We start from the raw sequence: 22,864 nt of genomic DNA on the forward strand, positions 1-22,864 counted from the left end.
GACACAATGAGGTTAATGACATCATCAATAGGAGCCTTGCCCCAGTTCAGTGCCCAGCAGAGAGAGAACTCCGCATCCTAGGGGACCAAAACCTGGATGACCCCACACTTCGTCCTGAAGGCATCACTATGTACCCCTGGAAAAGGGGCAAACAGTTGGTGGATACACATACACATGTGTATCCACCCTGGCTGACACCTACATACTCTTCTGCGCTGGTCAAGCAGGCGGGGCGGCCAACCACAGAGAAATAGCAAAATCAGTCAAATACAGGCGATTGGAAGGTCAATACATCTTTGTTTCCATTGCATCTGAGACGTTCGGCCCCTGAGGAAGGAACGCCTTGGGATTAATCAAAGAAATGGGTTCCAGGCTCGTTGACATGACCAGAGCACCAAGGACTGCCAGTGTCTTGGTTTAGCGCTTCAGTGTGGCGATGCAGAGGGGAAACGCCTTCAGCGTCCTCAGTTTCTGTCAGGAAGCGGAGGAGCTCCAAGAGATCCATAACCTTTAAACACTCATTGTATTAACCAATGTACATCTTGTAACCTTTAAATATCTAATAAAACACACAAACACACACATTATATATATATATATATATATATATATATATATATATATATATATATATATATATATATATATATATATATATATAATATAATATAATATATATATGTTATATAATACATAATATATATAAAGGTTTCAAGATATACATTGGTTAATATAATGAGTGTTTAAAGGTTATGGATCTCTTGGAGCTCCTTCCCTAATTTTTTTTTAGTTTATTTTTAAATTTTGTATTAACATCCTAGTAATAAGTTACATCAGTTATGCAGCTACCGTAGATTACTAGAAGTGTTACATAGGTATATGTGAAGAGCTAGCTATGGTATATTAAAAAGATCCCGTCACACAGGATGGTTAGTCATACAGAAGTCTATATCATTTTTTTTTATTAATACATTAGGTACATCTGCATTTGTGCAGTTACCCTAGAGTCTAGGGTATAGTCCTTCATATAGTCTATAGTCTAGGGCCTAGACTATATGAAGGGGAATACAATGTCAAAAAGCTAATTAGGTGATGCTAAAAAATCCCCATCACACAGGATGGTTAGTCATACAGAGGCATATGATAAGTGGTCTGCACTGGCAGACTCTGGGTGCATTATGAGGATATCAACAACACAAGAGTGAATAAGATAGCAGTGATACTAAAAGTCCCCATCTCGCAGGATGGTTAGTCATACAGGGCCAAATGTTCAGTAGCCTGCACTGGCAATTTTTGGGTGCAATATGAGGATATCTTCAAGAACACTAGAGTGAATAAAGTAATTGCAAAGCTCCAGGTACCTCATGCCAACGGGTCTGAAAGATCTTATAACTCGGCATTCAGTGATGTAGTGCGGGAGATCATGCCGTAGTTCCTGCTCACAGAGTTTGCACCTGGAGTGCTCAGGATTGGGAGATCCGTCACCTGCAGCCACCTGCCACAGGTAACGGTAACCCAATCTGATCCTGGCAACCACTGTGTCGCACAGTCTGGTGGACGTTTTGTGCTGCCCATAGACATAGGTTTTAGATCTGACCAAGTCATAGCTTTTAATACTAGCGCTTTCAGGTCGTTGGGAGTCAGTAATTTCTTTCCTATTAGACCTGAGTGTTTGGACCAATACAGTTTTGACAGAAGAGATGGGGATACCTATATCTAATTCAACTTCATCTTTGTTACACGCTAATTTGGCTGCAATGTCTGTCTCATTATGATGGGTTATATTTATGTGTGATGGTATGAATTCAAAAGAAAGTCGAGACCCATTGCTCTGTTCAGCGATTATGTTATTTATAATTGGTAGTATGAGATCACTTTTTTTTTTTTTTATTAAGATATGAGGTACATCTGCATTAGTGCAGATACCCTAGACTTTATGAATGAGATCACAAGGTGGCGCAAAGTTGCAACGTCTAGGGAATTAGCTACCCACATTTCATTTGATGAAAGGCGGGTAGCCAATTTCTAGGCGGTTGATGAAATTGGCATCAACAAATTTTTGGTTAATGAAATTGGTGTCTATGGCCTCAAGCCATAGACACACAGACATTCTGACAGATATATAATATACTTAATAATCAATGCATATACCAACAAATATTTTGCTTTTTGTGTTCAGGACTCAGAGAGCAGCAGGTCAAATGAGAGTAGTGACCGGACAGGTGATGGACGGACGGGTGGAGGGGGGGACAAGGAACACAGTCTTCCCCCTAAGCTGGTAGCCGGTAGTGGCCCCCTTAAGTCCAACCCCCCCGGGCCTCCACCCCCAAAGTCCACCAACTCCCGGAAGCCCGTGAGCCCAGAGGGCCGACACGCTGCCCCGGATGACACCAGGGCGCTCAACTACATAAATTATTATGGTATGGTTTGTTTTTCTCTGTTGCAGGGTTGAGCATCTGCTCTTAAGCCCCACCTTTCAATCATCAGTGTAATTCAGCGCAATGACTTTATTCATTCCTGGATCTTACCCCATCTATGTTAAAAAAACTGTGTTGAATTAGCACCAACAACCTGCTCTTCTAATTCATTCAGTTTATTTGCCACCATTTTTATAACAATTTTGTTATTTTGTATAGATGCATTAATTACAATGCTTCCATAATATTAGGTATTTATATTAATTTATAAGGCCACTAATCACCTGCAGCGTTCAGAAAATCCTTAAGATTAACGTGTGTTTTGTTATTACAGTCTAAGGCAATAATACTATGAAATGAAAGCTAACATTTTAACATATATATTAATGTAAAACAATTATGAAAGGTAATGTGTTTATATATGTATATTAATATATAGTGCCCAAGTGAATGAAGTACTAATTGATGCTAAAAAGTGTAGACTGTCTTAGATTAAATAGCTTGAGCGGTAAATATTAAAATAGAGTTAGAGGATCAGCAAACACAACTGGCTTAATTATTAATGAAATATATGAGTTTTGTAGTACTTGGGAAGGTAGATATAGGGACGTCTTGCTAACTACTGACTTCCTCCAATCTTTTAAATTAGTTAAAGATAACACAGCATTAACTGGATAAGCAGGCCATTCAGTTTATTAATTTGATATATTCATTAACTGGACATACTTTAAGCTTATTCATTTACTGAATATACATTTGACTCGTACTGGAAAGAGTACACTGTCTAATATTGCTCCGAATGTGCCTCATATTTCCAGGAGGGAATAGTGATGGGTATGATGATGAGTACCAGTCGCCCTACCACTACCAGACACCTGTCAACCCCGTCTACCGCAAGAGAGGCATGATGCAGACAGATAACATCAACCCATATCAGAGAGGCATGATGCAGACAGATAACATCAACCCATACCAGCGAGGCATGATGCAGGCAGATAACATCAACCCATATCAGAGAGGCATGATGCAGACAGATAACAACAACCCACATCAGCGAGGCATGATGCAAGCAGATAACATCAACCCATACCAGCGAGGCATGATGCAGGCAGATAACATCAACTCACATCAGCGAGGAATGATGCAAGCAGATAACATCAACCCATACCAGCGAGGAATGACGCAAGCAGATAACATCAACCCATACCAGCGAGGCATGACGAAAGCAGATAACATCAGCCCACTCCAGCGAGGCATGATGCAAGCAGATAACATCAGCCCACTCCAGCGAGGCATGATGCAAGCAGATAACATCAGCCCACTCCAGCGAGGCATGATGCAAGCAGATAACATGAACCCACTCCAGCGAGGCATGATGCAAGCAGATAACATCAACCCACTCCAGCGAGGCATGATGCAAGCAGATAACATCAACCCACACCAGAGAGGCATGATGCAAGCAGATAACATCAGTAAACACCAGCTCTCTCTCTCGGAACTGAAACAGATCGCAGGCATTCTGGATGACATGAGGTGAGAAGTGACTCAGGCTGTAACGTTAGGTGAAGAGACATTATTGCAGCTTCCCTGTCTATCTTCATGTTTTATTACCATGAGAAAGAAAACAATTTGTATGTGTTATAAATTTTAACCAAAAACTAGTTAAAACTTAAAGATCATTATTTGATTTTATTGCTAAGATGTAATTAATTAGGTGAATGCAGTGCATATAAATTTCTCTACTCTTTCCAATGATACCAAACAAATGACGAGTCAATAATGTTTTCTTATAATCCACCTGCATCATATTAAGTAAAAAAAAAACTAGAATTAAAACATAAGTACAACTTTTGTTAATTTTTTTTTTTGGGGGGGCTTAGTTTTAAATAGTTCTTATAATAAGGACCCCGGAAACACAAACCCTAACTGTCTTTATTTCCCGCTTGTTACAGCTTGTAATAAAGTTGTTACATCTTGGCTTAACGTGTTTATGACGTATTAGAACGTAGTTACAACTTGCTATATCGGTTGTTATAACTGGTTAGGAGGTGTTAAAACTTGATCGAACGTTGTACCAACGTCGTAGTTTCGGTGTGTGTTTGGTGGGGACACCTGTGTTACAACAGGTGCACACAAAAGATATATAAATCTGAGAACATGTTTATTTGTAATTATAAAGAACTGACCCTTAGCTGAGAGATAAGCCATAATGTGGTGTTAGCTGAGAGATAAGCCATAATGTGGTGTTAGCTGAGAGATAAGCCATAATGTGGTGTTAGCTTAGAGATGAGCCATAATGTGGTGTTAGCTGAGAGATAAGCCATAATGTGGTGTTAGCTGAGAGATAAGCCATAATGTGGTGTTAGCTGAGAGATGAGCCATAATGTGGTGTTAGCTGAGAGATGAGCCATAATGTGGTGTTAGCTGAGAGATAAGCCATAATGTGGTGTTAGCTGAGAGATAAGCCATAATGTGGTGTTAGCTGAGAGATAAGCCATAATGTGGTGTTAGCTGAGAGATGAGCCATAATGTGGTGTTAGCTGAGAGATAAGCCATAATGTGGTGTTAGCTGAGAGATAAGCCATAATGTGGTGTTAGCTGAGAGATAAGCCATAATGTGGTGTTAGCTGAGAGATAAGCCATAATGTGGTGTTAGCTGAGAGATAAGCCATAATGGGGTGTTAGCTGAGAGGTAAGCCATAATGTGGTGTTAGCTGAGAGATAAGCCATAATGTGGTGTTAGCTGAGAGATAAGCCATAATGTGGTGTTAGCTGAGAGGTAAGCCAAGAAGTTGCACTGGATGAACCTGTGTAGACTCCACAGTGTACAAGATGGTGGTAGCTTTAGTAAGATGCCATGTTGTTACTCAAACATTATAACTCCATTAACTAGATGGTCTGAATTTCTTGTAGCATTTCTTTCAGCAAATGGCAGTTGTTTATCGCATAAAACACAAGAGCACATTAATATGAGATAGCTTTATAGGTAATAAATAAACATAATGGCCATATTTTGCTCTTTTCTTCCAAAGGAATAAGTTATTATTACATACTGGAGCCCTCTTGTGTCTAGTAAGGTTTAATTATGCTCGAGGTTATCGTATGTCTCGGCAAAGTCTCTAATAGGCAGAATTAATATATTCAAGGATGATTCCATGAACTATGCACTTCATTAAACAGCCTACAACTTTGGTTTCTTTGAGTGCCCAGAGCTTTGTAATCAATTCATGTGTTTACTGAGGCATCATAATAGTTTTTTGACAAACGCTGGGGCAAATCTAATATCTATTTCACATCACCCAGACCCTTAAAATTGTTGCAATATGACAGGAAAATGGCAATATTCCCTGGATCTCCAACAACACATTGCTGCTGTTTGTTTTGTAATTAGTTTCGTTTTTTATCTTGAAACATAATGTTGTGGGTTCTGTTAAGAGAATTCTTCATAATGATTGTGAATAATCTTCAAGTTAAATGGCAATTAACTTGAATGATGTAGTGATGTTAAACCACTTATTAAAAGTATCATCCATGATTTGCTAACAAATAATTTCCCGCCGTTTGCAGGGTTCTGGATAACTCGTATAACGCAGATGAGAGTGTAATCTACCCAGAGAATTTTCTCAGTGAAGAAGATAGAGAAGAAGAGGAGGAGGAAGGCGTGTTTGGGGAGGAGCCAACAAGACCCAGGTACACTGAGAGTGGCGTCCAGTTCATCCCGGAGTTGGACGATCAGGTGACGAACGCTCCAATATTTCTTAGTATCTTAAATTAATGTAAATTTGTACTGTAATTCTTTTAAAGTTTATAAGATAAGGTTTTGATGTTCACAGCTGACAAATGTGCTGCAGTTGAACTCACTCAACTCATATTAATCCAGATGTAAACCACTAGAGAGGAAGTCATGAGTGAATGATCCATAACAATATCTGGGTAATCAATTAACTAGATATCAATATCTGCGTAAGGAGTCAATATCTTACCTTTAAAGGGTTCGCTTGTTAGCTCTTGAGGCAATCACAGACCCGAAGGGCAGAACAAATGTCATTATAAGTGAACTTGATCATCCTGACACCTACTGGAAAGAACAGTTAAGAGTCAGTGTTTCAGTTTGTGTGGTTGTGAACTGTGGGACCTGTGAAATGGTTACCTTGGTAAGGGAACTATCAGGAGAAAGTGCCAAGCCATTACAACTATATAGCCATTCTCTGAAGTGTTGGTCTTCACACTCACTGTGACTGTCTGCCAGGCCTGAAGTGTTGGTCCTCACACTCACTGTGACTGTCTGCCAGGCCTGAAGTGTTAGTCCTCACATTCACTGTGACTGTCTGCCTGGCCTGAAGTGTTGGTCCTCACACTGTGACTGTCTGCCAGGCCTGAAGTTCACACGTCCACTTGAAGGCATATATCACACACAGATGCTATGTTTTTGTCTTAAGGAGTCGCTGAACTAATTAACAGTATTGGACCATTTTTCAGACATTCATTCATTTATCACTGGGCACTCAAACTTTGCCAATAATATCAATATATTTGTCAGAAAATAGAATATAAAATTGAAAGTTGGGTATAATGGTGTACCAAATGTGGAGGATGGACTAAAACAAGTAGTCAGAAGAGAAAGCTGGGACACGCCAGCTGCATACTAGGCATTATTGTAGCATTACTCTCACAAGAAGATGGCTTGTTAACCAGCAACCTAAATCCTGAATCCTAAACTTAAATCCGTCGTCTCACAATATTCTCAGTGCACAAGTATAGTGTTGATGTGAGGGAGCATGTGAGGTGGTCTCTGACACTTGAGTATATGCGTGTCCCAGCTGTTGGTTGGTAGCAGGATTGGCTTTGCAGGGCACTGACCAGTTAGTGATCCCTGGCTTGACAGTCAGTTGTGATGCCAAGTTGGAGCTGGTGGGAGTTTGGAGTCTTCATGAGTGTTCTCCTCATGGTCATGTTGGGGTTGACTGAGTTCTTCTCCAGTGTCTTCTTAGCTGCTTTATGACCTTGCATAAAGATTCTTGTGGCACTAGTGCCAGAATGTTATCTTGCCTCACCATATGGTCTTTGGCCGAGCAGCTGCTAGTCTTAGGGACCACCCAAATTATTGTGCTCGGTTAGGTACGTCTCATATTTAATTTAAAGTGTTATTTTGTAATCCTTTTAATATTTATTGGTTCCATGGATTTGGTATGTCATCATCGGGAAAAGGAAGCCTGATAAGTTATCAATGCCCCCTCAACCCGTTCTCGCAAATTTAATAAGTCAATATTGACTTATTAGTTGCGTGCATAGGTGACATATTAAACATAATAGTTTCCCTTGAAAAGCTTCATAGAAAACACTGACCTTACCTAACCTACTTAGTATCTTAAAATAAGCATCTTATAGCTTCGTAATTACAATTGTTACTTAACCTATTATAGGTATAGGTTAGGTAATAATTGTAATTACGAAGCAATAAGATGCTTATCTTAACATACTAAGTAGGTTAGGTAAGGTCGGTGTTTTCTATGAAGCTTTTCAAGGGAAACTATTATGTTAAGTATGTCACCTATGCACATATTTAATAAGTCAATATTGACTTATTAAATTTGCGAGAACGGGTTGGCCCCCTAGGCCAACTACACACTTTCCAGGTACCTATTTATTGTAAGGTGAACAGAGGCATCAGGGGAAAATGATACATGACCAAATGTCTGTCCTGCCAAGCGGTTCGAAACTGGGACCTTTCAGGAGCAAATCGACTATGTTGATTTCTACATAGTCTGTACAGTATTTGAATCAAAATTTTTGTTTAATGGCTTAAGATGTTAATTATTCCATTTTCATTCTGCTACAGAACGAACTGATGGATTCAACAGCAAGAGATGTAGCCTTCTGGCAAAATCTACCTGCCAATCTGCGTGTTGTACCTGGAGGATATCGTAATGTACCTGAGGATCTACGTAACATACCCGGAGGATATCGTAATATTCAAGAAGATCTACTTGCTCTACCTGGAGGATATCATAACGTACCTGAGGATCTACGCAACATACCTGGAGTTTACGACAACCTCCAGAATATCCCTGGTGACGATATGTACCTTCGTGAAGAAATGAGAAATATCCCTGATGATTTGCGAAACTATCCCGGAATGTTGAAGCAGTATGATGCTCAAGAAGTCTTCCTCCCTGAGAACATAGAACCCGACGACACCTACGCCCGTTATGGTCTGCAAGACGACTCTCCGTATGAAGCTAGTGTGAGAGATCTACCCCGGGATGCCCTCCTGCTTGAGGACGAGATTAACAGTAATTCCCCCAGAGTATCGGCCATACGTGCAGCGTAAGTAATGAAATGTATCAGAAAGAGTATCATCATACCCTTTATAACTTATCAGTTAGGAAGATCCAAGTAGTTTGTAAAGTATGATAAGCCTATGTTGTTTATTAACAAGATAAATCAAATGGTACCTATGCTGGTACTGTATAAGGTGATGGTTGTGTCGTGTTGGTACTGTATAAGGTGATGGTTGTGTCGTGTTGGTACTGTATAAGGTGATGGTTGTGTCGTGCAGCACTAACGAGTGTCTTCAGTATTATCTCACTGGATCTAATCTTTAGGAGTTCTTTTGTTTTTGTGGGGGGGGGAGGGTTGAGGTTGGCCACAAGATTGTCTTCCTTAAAGTTCTCCTTTGTTGATAATTCTTACACTCGGGTTGTCCATCATTCTCCAGACTGCTTTTCAGATTGGACTATTCATCCAGGTTATGTGGGCTTGCCGGGGTTCCAGGGCTGCTTGATTTGGGAAGCTTGGCGCTTCCTTTGGGAGTGTTGGCATGTCCCATTTTGTTTAGCTGTCACACACTGGTTCCCAGTCACTCTGCCTTCTCCACTCTTCAGAGATCGCTACACGACTCTACACAGAGAGTTCAAGCTCTGCTCCATTCTTCGGGGCGGTGGTGATTGGATACCTTTAAGTGCAACTCTAAATTCAGGAGGAGATTTCCATCTACAAGATGGGAAGTGTGTACCTCTCCATCGGCTGGAGTTTGATGTTCATCTCTAGGTTTTTACTTAATGATAGTTGCTACAATGGTCTGGCTGGTATATATTAATATACTTGTAAGTATGTGAGTAATGTTGCTGGGTGGCTGCCACGCTGGCTTGTGCACATCATTACATTAGGTCACATTTAACCTATTCAGCCAGTTGCAGTATATATGATGAAAGTAGATGCTTGTCTGATTGTCACCCAGCCTAAGTGTGATAATCAGAGCATTGTTGGACACTAGCCTCTGTATTGGGCTCTACTGAATATCAAATGTCTCATTATCACGTCTAAACATTATAAGATCATGGAGGACCTTATCCTCCCTTGTACATTAAGCAGCCACTTAAATCTGTCATATTGACAGGTCCATAATTAGGTTAGTATAATACAGGGCAATTTGCCCACAATTCATTGCAGTTGTGTAAGCTGCACTCGCTCTGAAAAGCTGCAGTTTGATGCTACTATTGCAGAAAGAGACTATTCTGATCAAACTATTTGCACTGGCATTATGATTTTCCGAGTTGTTTATCAATATCACTATTATCTGTGTTGTCATTGCTGATAACGTGACCCAGATGGGTGAAGAACACAACCCGGAGAACATTTGTTAAGTTTGGCCTTTTACTTTCAGACTACTGAAGTGGTCCTTGCTAGGATAGTTATGTACTCCTTGATAGTGTTGCATATGGTGTCGTACTCCGCCACTTCCTCTGGATAGTGTTGCATATGGTGTCATGCTCAGTGACTCCTTGGTAGAGTTGAACAGTACATGGTGTCGTGCTTAACCACTCCTTGGTAGTGTTGTATATGGTGTCGTTCTCAACCACAAATGTTTGATAATTTTTACTCAACGTTTGAAAAAGAGAAGCTGGTAGCCTAGGGGGACAAGCAGTCCAACCTCAACATCGTTCATTGTTAAGACATGTAGTTCCCTGAGGAATATCATAAGTAATTGTGAACTAAAGTAGTGTTTACCAACTGCATAACCAACAGTTGTTGAACACACCACAAAAACAAGAGGTTTCCAAAGTGAATTGTCTTGCTAGCATCAAGGACATGCTGGTCGACTGCAGAGCTTCTTATATTGTGTTACCTATGATTCCCTTTGAGGTTAGGGGACACACACACACATATATATGTATGCCGCACCTAATAGCCAGACCACACTAGTTGGCTTAGTATGGAAGACCCGACTTGCCTAACAGGCAGAGGGATTTTCGTCATTTTCAAATATTTCTTTTCAAATTGGTATATTTGAATTAATTATATTATATTAAGAACTTGAATTACTGACTTAGGTTATATATTGAGCCACTAGATCGTTGTTTAGTTTATGCTATATGTTAACACCTTTTGAGTTGTGTGACCAGTTTTGCTTATATAGTGATGGTGTAGTATAGCTCGGTGTAGTTGAGAGAGTTGAACATAATTACGTTGAGCAGCATTAACACGTCTAACATTTGGGTATTGTGACAGGTTTGGACCTCAGCTGAACAACCTGCAGGACTATGAGGAGGAGCTCCAGGACTACCCAGACTATGACGATCTGGATGAAAATGGTGATTACTCGCAGTCTGGTGAAGGTCAGGTCAGGCAGGACCATCCTTTACCCTTCCTTCAGAAATTTGTCAAAAAGGATGAAGAGTCAGCTAGTAAGTCCACATATAAATGACAAAGAAAGAACGAAAATAAAAATAAATGACTTTAACACTGTTTAGGCTTGACAACAATGAAATAATATTATTGTTTCATATCAAATCATTTGATGGTAATATATCAAGCTATGGGAGCAGTGGTCATATACCCTTTGCATCAGCTTGCAAGTAAGTACTGTACATGTTTTGTACTGTTCACTTCATTCTGTATCTGCTGTGTTTACATTCTCTCAGTGCTAATAAAAATGACCTTTTGTTACATATTAAATCTGCAAGTTCTGATAATAAACAGACTTTTACACTATAATATGGGGGAAGCATAACCATAGCAGAACTGAATGTTTAAAGACTGAATTTGATTGGCGTTCTACATTGTCTCGCTGAACTTAGGTAAGTGTTATTTAAGTTACATCGAGCATTTATTTGATTGCAAACTAGTATCCAAATTCTCAATTTGTCACTTTGAATATGAAAAGGGGACTGGAGTTTATCACAGATATATATAAAAATAAAGTTGATCCCCTTAGAGTAATGAATTGGTCAATATTAAATATTTAAAATATAAACATGTTGCGAGAGCTTTAGATATCTAATTACTGGACATGTAAAACATTTGATTATTATTCTTAACCGTAGACGGCTCAATATCACAATTATGGCCGAGTCTACTGGGATTAAGTTAACCGGGATTAAGTCAACCAGGATTAAGTTAACTGGGATTAAGTCAACCGTAATTAAGTCAACAGTAATTAAGTCAACCGCAATTAAGTCTACTGGGATTTGGTGATGTTAAGTGGAGAGTCCGTGCATTAAAAGATGAGAGGAGAGGAAGTAGAGTATTACTGTTGGGAAGAGGAATAAGAGGAGAGCCTGTTACACAAACATTGTATTCATATACAATACAGTACTTAAAGTGGTGGAGAGCCACACATCTACTGCTTCCTTATTTTCTCCGTAATGGAAGGATGAGGATAGAGATGCTCAATGGGCACTTTCCTATCACCTGATGCGACTGTTCACCGAACAGGAAATAGGCACCCATGAATTATGCAACTGTTGTGGGTTGCATCCTGGGGAAGGTCGGTAGTTGACTTAGGGTACGCCAGCTACCTTGAGAAGCTTAAAGGACTTCCTGTTCCTGACAGCAGGAGATGGAAGCAATAAGGAGGATACACCTGAAGATGCGAGCACCTGCCACCACTATAAAATGTAAACATGTTATTCTCTGATAAGTTGTGTGAAAACTACCCAGACTACTGATATCAATGATATTTGTCCAAACAACGGAGTGTATATTTGTTGGTATTGTTACAGCCTCGCTTCTTCCATGGTCTGCGTTCGATCATCAGGGGTGCAAGTGATTGGGCACTGTACTTCACTCTATTCTTTTATCCCAGCTCTTAATCTGTCCTCATGTCCCATCCAAGTGCTGTCTAACTATACTGGTTGAGGAATTTCTTGTGATAATTACCTTACCTTTTCCAAATGTTGAAGCAAAGTTTGCTGTAAACACTGTACATTTGGAAAGGTTCTTTTTAACACATACTGAATTTCACTCAGAAGCCCCTAAGAAAAGGGCTCAAGGCCGTCTAGTATTGCCGCTTCCTTCGAGATGTTGCTTATTGAAGATATTTGTTTTGATATATGTATTACAAAAATATACCAGCGTCACATGCCAATAAACATTAGATTTGACTGAGAGACAACAGCATCTTTGATGTGGTGATTGTGGCATCCACGGGGACACTACAGCCATGTGGGACACTACAGCCTGTGGGACACTACAGCCAGGGGGACGCTACAGCCAGGGGGACACTACAGCCTGTGGGACACTACAGCCTGTGGGACACTACAGCCAGGGGGACACTACAGCCAGGGGGACACTACAGCATGTGAGACACTACAGCCAGGGGGACACTATGGCCAGGGGGACACTACAGCCAGGGGGACACTACAGCCAGGGGGACACTACAGCCAGGGGGTCACTACAGCCAGGGGGGGGCCACTACAGCCAGGGGGGGACACTATGGCCAGGGGGACACTACAGCCAGGGGGACACTACAGCCAGGGGGACACTACAGCCAGGGGGACACTACAGCCAGGGGGGGCCACTACAGCCAGGGGGACACTACAGCCAGGGGGTCACTACAGCCAGGAGGGGCCACTACAGCCAGGGGGACACTACAGCCAGGGGGCCACTACAGCCAGGGGGACACTACAGCCAGGGGGACACTACAGCCAGGGGGACACTACAGCCAGGGGGTCACTACAGCCAGGGGGACACTACAGCCAGGGGGACACTACAGCCAGGGGGGGCCACTACAGCCAGGGGGACACTACAGCCTGTGGGACACTACAGCCAGGGGGACACTACAGCCAGGGGGACACTACAGCCTGTGGGACACTATAGCCTGTGGGACACTACAGCCAGGGGACACTACAGCCAGGGGGACACTACAGCCAGGGGACACTACAGCCAGGGGGACACTACAGCATGTGATACACTACAGCCAGGGGACACTACAGCCAGGGGGACACTACAGCCAGGGGGGGCCACTACAGCCAGGGGGACACTATAGCCTGTGGGACACTACAGCCAGGGGACACTACAGCCAGGGGGACACTACAGCATGTGAGACACTACAGCCAGGGGGACACTACAGCCAGGGGGACACTACAGCCAGGGGGGGCCACTACAGCCAGGGGGACACTACAGCCAGTGGGACACTACACCCAGCGGGACACTACAGCCAGTGGGACACTACACCCAGCGGGACACTACAGCCAGGGGGACACACACATATATCCAGTGAGATACTACATCTATGTAGTTAACATGTGCACTATGTACACTAGCATGTAGTTAGGGGGGCACCTAGTTAGGGGGGCACCTAGTTAGGGGGGCACCTAGTTAGGGGAAGAACGTCAGTAACAAGACATTATTTATTGTGTGTGTGTACTCACCTAATTGTGCTTGCGGGGGTTTAGCTCTGGCTCTTTGGTCCCGCCTCTCAATCGTCAATCAACAGGTGTACAGGTTCCTTAGCCTATTGGGCTCTTATTATATCTACACTTGAAACTGTGTATGGAGTCAGTCTCCACCACATCACTTCCTAATGCCTTCCATTTGTCAACCACTCCGACACTAAAAAAGTTCTTTCTAATATCTCTGTGGCTCATTTGGGCACTCAGTTTCCACCTGTGTCCTCTAGTGCGTGCGTCCCTTGTGTTAAATAGCCTGTCTTTATCTACCCTATCGATTCCCTTGAGAATCTTGAATATGGTGATCATGTCCCCCCTAACTCTTCTGTCTTCCAACGAAGTGAGGTTTAATTCCCGTAGTCTCTCCTCGTAGCTCATATCTCTCAGCTCGGGTACTAGTCTGGTGGCAAACCTTTGAACCTTTTCCAGTTTAGTCTTATGCTTGACTAGATATGGACTCCATGCTGGAGCTGCATACTCCAGGATTGGTCTGACATATGTGGTATATAATGTTCTGAAAGATTCCTTACTCAAGTTTCTAAAGGCGTGTGTGTGTGTGTGTGTGTGTGTGTGTGTGTGTGTGTGTGTGTGTGTGTGTGTGTGTGTGTGTGTGTGTGTGTGTGAGTGTGTGTGTGAGTGTGTGTGTGTGTGAGTGTGTGTGTGTGTGAGTGTGTGTGTGAGAGTGTGTGAGAACCCGGGTATTCATCGTGTGGACCAACTGGAGGATGTTCCCAGAATAAACCTTGTTGACAGTTACACCTGAGTGATCATCAAGGAGCCATTGTTGTGTGTGTGTGTACTCACCTAGTTGTGCATACGGGGGTTGAGCTTTAGGTCTTTGGTCCTGCCTCTCAACTGTCAATCAACTGGTGAGACACTCTGTGTGTGTGTGTACCTCCAGTCATATTCAATGAAATTATATATATATATATATATATATATATATATATATATATATATATATATATATATATATATATATTCAATCTAGACATTCCCTTCGTGAATCTTAATGTCAAAATAAATAGGAGAACAATTAACACGACAAACAAATCTTGTTACAATTCTTCTATTATTTTTAATAACAATTCTTGACATTTCGAATACTTCTCTTATTCATCATTAGATCTAAAACACTAAATTTAAATTAAAATTAAGCCGCAAAACAATTACTCACACTGGACAAGACTGCATTCTGCAAGATAAGAGATATAAAAGTGACACTATATAATCAGAACAAAACACACAGTTCAACTTTCCTAAAGTAATCAAACAAAGTCAACTTTCATAATCTTCAACATTGATATCAAAGCTAATTCGAAATGTTTACCCTGTTCATATGATACATACTTTTATAAGGAATTTTTTAAATAGACGTTTCACCCTTCTTGTCCGATTACTATTAATCCCGATCCCCTGAAAGGGCAAAGGGATATTAAATACATTTAATTACGTTTCTATGGCACCATTATTTTTTTACGAGCAGTCGATTGAGGAAGCTTTTACAACATTGTTTTCTTTAAGTATAACTTAGGTTTATATTTGGTGAATACGAATACCATAGGTTCCTAGTGTATATTTAAGGATAGGGTGTCAGTCGTCTATGCTCTAGTATTGTATTCAGGTATGAATGTTCCAGCAGTTATGCTGAAGAAGTTGAAAGTTCCATTCGTAACTTTAAGATTAGGATACTGGAGCAGAGGGAAAGTTTAGGTTTGGCTTACAGCTGTCCAAGCCAGCATTTTAAGGATTAGAAATCATTATAACGAGATGAATAATGATCAGTCAGATTTGAGAATAATGGAATCTTTATATTCAGGGAGATGCGACCTCTGCTAAATAATAATGGTTTAGCTGCTCAATTGTACACTATTGAAAATTGTGTAAAACACAGTAAACTTTTTCTTTCTATTTACAGTTCACGTAAATTTCACGATTATATACTTTAGTTCCCACTGACTTTTTCATATTTATATTTGTCTAATTAGGACATATAGTATAACATTTAATGTTCAGTATTGTGTGATATTTATGTGTATTACAAGGTACTTAACTGGTAATTTACTAGTTGTTTTAAATGGTTTGTCTTTGTATAAGTTTTGTTTAAAGTTTATAATTACAACTGTAATTACGAATTAGCTTTGGGTATCAATGATGAAAATTGTCACATATGACTTTGTTTGATCACTTTACATAAGTTGAACTGTGTGTTTTGTTCTGATTGTAAAGTGTCACTTTTATATATCTTATCTTTCAGTATGTAGTCTTATCCAGTGTGAGTTCTTTGCTTTGCTGGTTAATTTAAATATAACTTTTGTATTTTAGATCTGATAAGAAGAGAAGATCCATCTTCAGAAGGATTCTTATGAAGATGTACTATATTAAATACGAAAGTACTTAAGGAATTTCCTGTCTTAATCCTTCCTTCCTTTGTGGTCTGACATTGTCGCATTGTTCATCATGCATCACGTGTTACTTTATTCGTGATTTATACACACACACACACAATCAATATATATATATATATATATATATATATATATATATATATATATATATATATATATAAACAAATCCACAAGGGCCGTGACGAGGATTCGAACCTACGTCCGAGAGCATCCCAGACGCTGCCTTAATCGACTGAGCTACGACATGGTCAAAAAGAGTTGAAACCAGAAGTTCTACTGAACTTACTTGGATCCTGCAGCCTCTCCGAGACACAAACCAGGGTTTTACACAACTCCCCCATGTACTCGAGTTATGTTAATAGGCCGTTCTACCTCTTCGCCCTTACTTTACTACACACAGAAATTACAATAGTGTGATGCATCAAATGAATTTGATGCATGAAGGGCCTTGTGGATTTGTTCATTTGATGCATCACGCTATTGTGATTTCTGTGTGTGTTTATATATATATAATATATATATATATATATATATATATATATATATATATATATATATATATATATATATATATATATATATATATATAATATTATATTTATCACGTTTGCATATTTTGTGAGGTTCAGTGTTGCCACAAACACAGATAATAAAACTGAAGTGTGGGAATGGTTTAAATGTTTTATTAGTGCCTATAACACATGGGGTGATGGGAGGATGAGGTCCCACCCTGTGATGGCGACACTGACCAATTAAGAAGGTTGGCTGGATTACTTGTGTACCCAGTGTTAAGTCCCTGTGATGCTGGCATCATTAGTCAGCCTAGCTGCTTGTGATCTGTTCACAGCCTCAGCTAATCTTGTGTTCGAACTGGGCAGTTGTGGGTCAGTTAACAACCGTAGCTTGTCTGGTGTTCGGATTGGGCAGTTGTGGGTCAGTTAACAACCTCAGGTGGTCTCTCTGCAATACTAATATTGACTAATAAGGCAAGATATTTAGCCGTCTACTGTACAAAGTGGTTTGTGGTGTTCTGTCTCACATTCCTATCACTCCCCCACTACCCACACCTTTCCCCACCACCCACACCTCTCCCATCACCCACATCTCTCCCACCACCCACACCTTCCCCACCATACTTCTTCATGACTCTCCCACCACCCTTTTCCTGCCCCTCCCCAATCACCCTCACCTGCACCCTCACTTGCACCAGCACCCTAATCTGCACCAGCACCCTCATCTGCACCTGCACCCTCACTTGCACTTGCACCTGCACCCTCACCTGCACCCTCACATGCACCAGCACCGTCACCTGCACCAGCTCCCTCACATGCACGAGCTCCCCGACGTACTGCTGCCACCTGCTGACGAAGGTCATTCCTCCCGCCGCAGATGAGGACTACCTGGACCAGCTGCCAGCGGAGTACAATTTCCAGCGGGCGGAGCGTCTGGACGTGAAGAAGCCGGGTCCTTTCTTCAAGACCGTCAACAACTACGCCTTCGAGTACACGGATGACGCTGAGGACCGCGCGGGCCAGGTGGGTCATTCACTTGGGTCAAGGTCAACCTTACCCGTATACATGAAATATAACTGACTTTGCCAATAGGCCTTCAGCAGTTGTCTTTGTCACAGCGTTTTCCGCTTTATTTCTCCCCTCATCCCTTGCACCTTATGTTGGCTCTCACAACTTAAGGATCGAGGATGGAGAGAGACGTCACTCTCATGTCACACGTGTGTGGGTTGTGTTCAGCCAGGTTGTTGTGATCTGCTATGTGCACACTTTATAATGGTTAAAGTTACCCCTTATTCATCTTCTCAGATTCCATCCCTCAGTTTCCGTTAAGTCAAAGACACAAATACATAAACAGCTACTGAATTGTTTAACTCTGAATGTATTAAAAGATTTACCAAAGTTAAACTGAGACGGATGGGTGACGACGGGTGAGCAGCTTCTCACCCTACTGCTGGAGGCACTCTCACACTCATCAACGTAAACAACCGTTTAAGTAACGCTCTACTCACACTTCACTGAATTCGCCACTCTTTAAAAAAAAAACTCTGCCGAATTAGATACGTAAGAACCCACTCAACCCACAAAACGTGTCGAACCTGTCAGTATTACGGTGCTTTATTTTGAACTAATTCGTCGCATTTTTAAGTTTTTGGTCGATTCCGTAATAAACGGGACGCATTAGGTAGGAGGACGGGTTACCGCAGCTCGCAAAGGGACGCGATTACAGTTAAGAGACAATAACATAGAGGAATAATGGAAGTTGTGTGGGGTCATCCGGGGTCACAGGCTGGTAGTTTGTAGCATGGTGTGGCTGGCGGCTCCTGTAATGTGATGTTGTGGGGTTTGCAGGAGTCTGGTGAGGGCGACGGTGTGGGCGGCGGTGACGTCCTCCTCACTCGCCTGCTAGAGGACGGACCACGCATCAGGTCTGGCGACGACGACGATGACGTAGTGGACGAGGATCTGCTGGCTGTGGTGCCCGAGTCCTTTGCCCTGCGACAACAGGTTCCTGGTGAGTACTGTACTTGCGGACTCTTTCTGTATTCCGATCTTACAGCTTCCTGTGTGTGAGGGTATAACAGCTTGATGGGGAGGAGGGGTATGGTAGGGCTGCTCCCCTTTCCTTCTGGAGGGCAGCTCCCTCCTCCCCTGGTGGAGGGCTGTTCCCCCTTCCCCTGGTGGAGGACAGTTCCCCCTTTCCCTGGTGGAGAGCAGCTCCCCCCCCCTTCTCCAGGTGGACGACAACATCCCCCCCCCCAGGTGGGGGCTGGAACAGCCTGGGGACACCTTCACTTGCCAGCGACCATGTGGGCGACACTTGTCAAAGTTCTCTACCAACTTTGTCGGTTCCAGATCGACGAACAAAGACTATATTTCAAAAAACAGTCCCTGGTTTTCAGTGAGCTATACCACAGGTCCGACAAAAGTTGTCAAGGAACGCCTATCTCCGGCCCACAGCGCTGGGTAGCCTTCTTTTGTAGGCCGTGCCCGGACCATATCACGTACTTAGCTTGGAAAATAAATATATGGCTAGAGGTCAGTTAAAGCCCCACTCCTGTGCCAGATAATTACACTACGGGCTCATCATAACCTGTGCTACTTGCCCCACTCCTGTGCCAGATAAGTACACTACGGGCTCATCATAACCTGTGCTACTTGCCCCGCTCCTGTGCCAGATAAGTACACTACGGGCTCATCATAACCTGTGCTACTTGCCCCGCTCCTGTGCCAGATAAGTACACTACGGGCTCATCATAACCTGTGCTACTTGCCCCGCTCCTGTGCCAGATAAGTACACTACGGGCTCACCATAGCCCGTGCTACTTGCAACTTTGTTGTTCCGAGTAGCCGAGTTTAAAACAACAACATTGTATGACTGGAGTGGTGTTTATCGTTACTCTAAGTTGGGATTTTTGTAACTTGATAACGAGTCATCTCCTCACACACCTGGGCTCATATGTTCCCTAATTGGGTTGATTGTTAGGTGTGCTGGGGGGCAGTAAGGTGCTATACCCCTGGGCTGGAGAGGCCTCAGGGTACTGTAGCGAGTCGCTTGTTTCAGGTGCCAGTATATCTTCGTGCCTCCTTGAGGGGGTGGGAAAACGAGCAGATGTAGAATGATAACATGATTGTTGTGACAGGTGTAGAAGGATAGCATGTGTCTTGTGACAGGTGTGGAAGGATAGTATGTTTGTTGTGACAGGTGTAGAAGGATAGCATGTGTGTTGTGACAGGTGTGGAAGGATAGTATGTTTGTTGTGACGAGTGGAAGGATAGCATGTATTGTGACAGGTGTGGAAGAATAGCATGTATTGTGACAGGTGTGGAAGGATAGCATGAGTGTTGTGACAGGTGTGGAAGGATAGCATGTGTGTGCTGTAACGGATGTGGAAGGATAGTATGCGAGTTATCAGGTGTCGAAGGATAGCATATGTGTTGTGACAGGTATGGAAGGATAACATGTGTGTTGTGACATCACCACCCTGGTGGGCCGCCTCCACGGTCCATGTGTAAGGGGTGGATGAGGGTGTGAGGTGCTGCCAGGAGGTATGGAAGGGGTGGTTTGAGTAGGGTAGGGGTGATGTACCTGGGGTAGGGTGTAGTGGAGAGGTGGTGTACCAGAGGAAGTGGGTAGTGTAGGGGTGGTGTACCCGGGGAAGTGGGTGGTGTATCATGAGATGGGGGTAGCGTTGGGGTGGTGTACCATTGAAGGGGGTGGTGTATCAGGGGGAAGGGGGTGGTGTACCAGGGGGAAGGGGGTGGTGTATCAGGGGGAAGGGGGTGGTGTATCAGGGGGAAGGGGGTGGTGTACCAGGGGGAAGGGGGTGGTGTACCAGGGGGAAGGGGGTGGTGTACCAGGGGAAGGGGGTGGTGTATCAGGGGGAAGGGGCTGGTGTACCATGGGGAAGGGGGTGGTGTACCAGGGGAAGGGGGTGGTGTATCAGGGGGAAAGGGGTGGTGTACCAAGGGGAAGGGGGTGGTGTACCAGGGGAAGGGAGTGGTGTATCAGGGAGAAGGGGGTGGTGTATCAGGGGGAAGGGGGTGGTGTATCAGGGGGAAGGGGGTGGTGTACCAGGGGAAGGGAGTGGTGTATCAGGGGAAGGGAGTGGTGTATCAGGGGAAAGGGAGTGGTGTATCAGGGGGAAGGGGGTGGTGTATCAGGGGGAAGGGGGGTGGTGTACCAGGGGAAGGGGGTGGTGTATCAGGGGGAAGGGGGTGGTGTATCAGGGGGAAGGGGGTAGTGTAGGGGTGGTGCACCAGGGAAGGGGCTAGAGTAGGGGTGATGTACCAGGGGAAGGGGGTGGTGTACCAGGGGTAGGGGTAGGAGCTGTGTAGGAGTAGGGGGGGTGTTGGAGTGGAGTAGCAAGGGTAGGGGCTGAGGGACTGGGGAGGTGTATCACCACTCAGGTGCTCTCGTTAGGGTTGTACAGGTGTGTGCCGCGGAGCGGAAGAATCGGGACAACTTTTATAAGCAGATTACGTTCAGCGCTTTGCAAAACATATCAATGGAGGGGCGTGCGCGCGCGCGTGTGTGTGCCGGGGCCAGCTTCCCTTACCAAATAGAGCTAGGGAAGGGAAGCCAAGAACGGCAATTGCCGTCCTCAGACAGAGACATTCTCCTCAACTTCCATGCGACTGGCTTCTGTTACCTGTGAAGATGGTGGGGGTTAGGGGGGCAGAGAGCAAAAGAGGGGGGGGGGGGGTAAGGGTCGTGTTTATTTTCGTAAAGTTGAAACTTTTGTTAATATTTAGTTGTAGTGAAAGGTGGCTTTGGCTTGTGCTTTGTCGGTTGGTGGGAGGCAGTCACGTTAATGTTCTCTCTTCTTGGTAGTGCGGCGAGTAAAACAGAGGTGTATGTTAGGAGACTTGCCGCACCGTAGAGCGGTATGTTGTGTTTGTGGCGTCAGCTGATCCTTGGTGCTGCGAAGGGGCATTTGCTCTCTCTGTATCTCTTAACGGTGGTGAGGGTGGTGGAAGTTGTGGGTGACAGGCGAGTGGAGGAAGTTCTCCAGGTTGAGAAGTGCTTACTTCGACTCTTGACAGTGATGATTATAAATATATATATATATATATATATATATATATATATATATATATATATATATATATATTATATAATGTAAACAATAAGCAAGAGTGAGAGGCTGTGTAAACATAATTCCCACTCTGGTACAGCATAATGTCTCTGGACAAACACAGTAACTTCCCTTTAAACTCGGGATTATTATACAAATGTTCCGTGATGCTTTGATGAATACTGTGTTCCAGCCCGCGGGGGCTTATTAAATACTGCACCCCTCCCCTCTCACCCCTACCCCCTCCACCACAACCAACCTAAGCACACCTCACCACCCCACTCCACCATCGACCCCCACCACACTAGCGTTCCCCACCACCCCAGCCACACAGGGCTACCACCACCCTCGACCCACCCCAAGGCCCCCCGGGACGGGGAGTAACGCTGGTAACTGTGACGGCATCACGTGTATCAGCGTTCATATGCACCTAAAACAGCAATGCAAGAAGCCACATTTATTATGCTGTTAACTCCTATTCCACCCCACCTCCCTTCCTTCTCCGTTCCCTGTCATCCCGCGTCTCTCCCCTCTCCGTCCCCTCCACGGCGTCTTCCTTCTCAAATCCTCTGCCCCCCCACCTATAATAGATAAATGAAGTTATCTACCCCCCTCGTGTGTGTGTCCTAGCTGGACCTCTCCTCTAATATGGCTCTCATCTACTCTGCTGTCTTCCATTAACCAACCTCAATCTTCTCTGCTCACGCGCACGAAGAATATATACATATATGGCTGACAAATATAAGGAATACAGACATATAATATATATATATATATATT

The 22,864-nt window shown here is 43.3% G+C and overlaps 1 protein-coding gene across 3 annotated transcripts in view; it reads left to right on the top strand.

The window, feature by feature from the left end:
• The window catches only part of LOC123758808 (uncharacterized), a gene marked incomplete at its 3' end in the record, with an annotated part of 252,072 nt that overhangs the window by 112,626 nt on the left and 116,582 nt on the right, over positions 1 to 22,864 (top strand). For 2 of the 3 annotated variants that reach the window (XM_069334617.1, XM_069334618.1), the window contains 7 exon segments: positions 2,180 to 2,420; positions 3,236 to 3,950; positions 5,985 to 6,153; positions 8,257 to 8,744; positions 10,929 to 11,104; positions 17,887 to 18,032; positions 18,858 to 19,020. In XM_069334617.1, coding sequence (XP_069190718.1) covers positions 2,180 to 2,420; positions 3,236 to 3,950; positions 5,985 to 6,153; positions 8,257 to 8,744; positions 10,929 to 11,104; positions 17,887 to 18,032; positions 18,858 to 19,020 — 2,098 coding nt within the window. 3 annotated transcript variants of the gene reach the window in all.

Source organism: Procambarus clarkii, chromosome 31 (assembly GCF_040958095.1).
Source record: "Procambarus clarkii isolate CNS0578487 chromosome 31, FALCON_Pclarkii_2.0, whole genome shotgun sequence".
Lineage (NCBI taxonomy): Eukaryota > Metazoa > Arthropoda > Malacostraca > Decapoda > Cambaridae > Procambarus > Procambarus clarkii.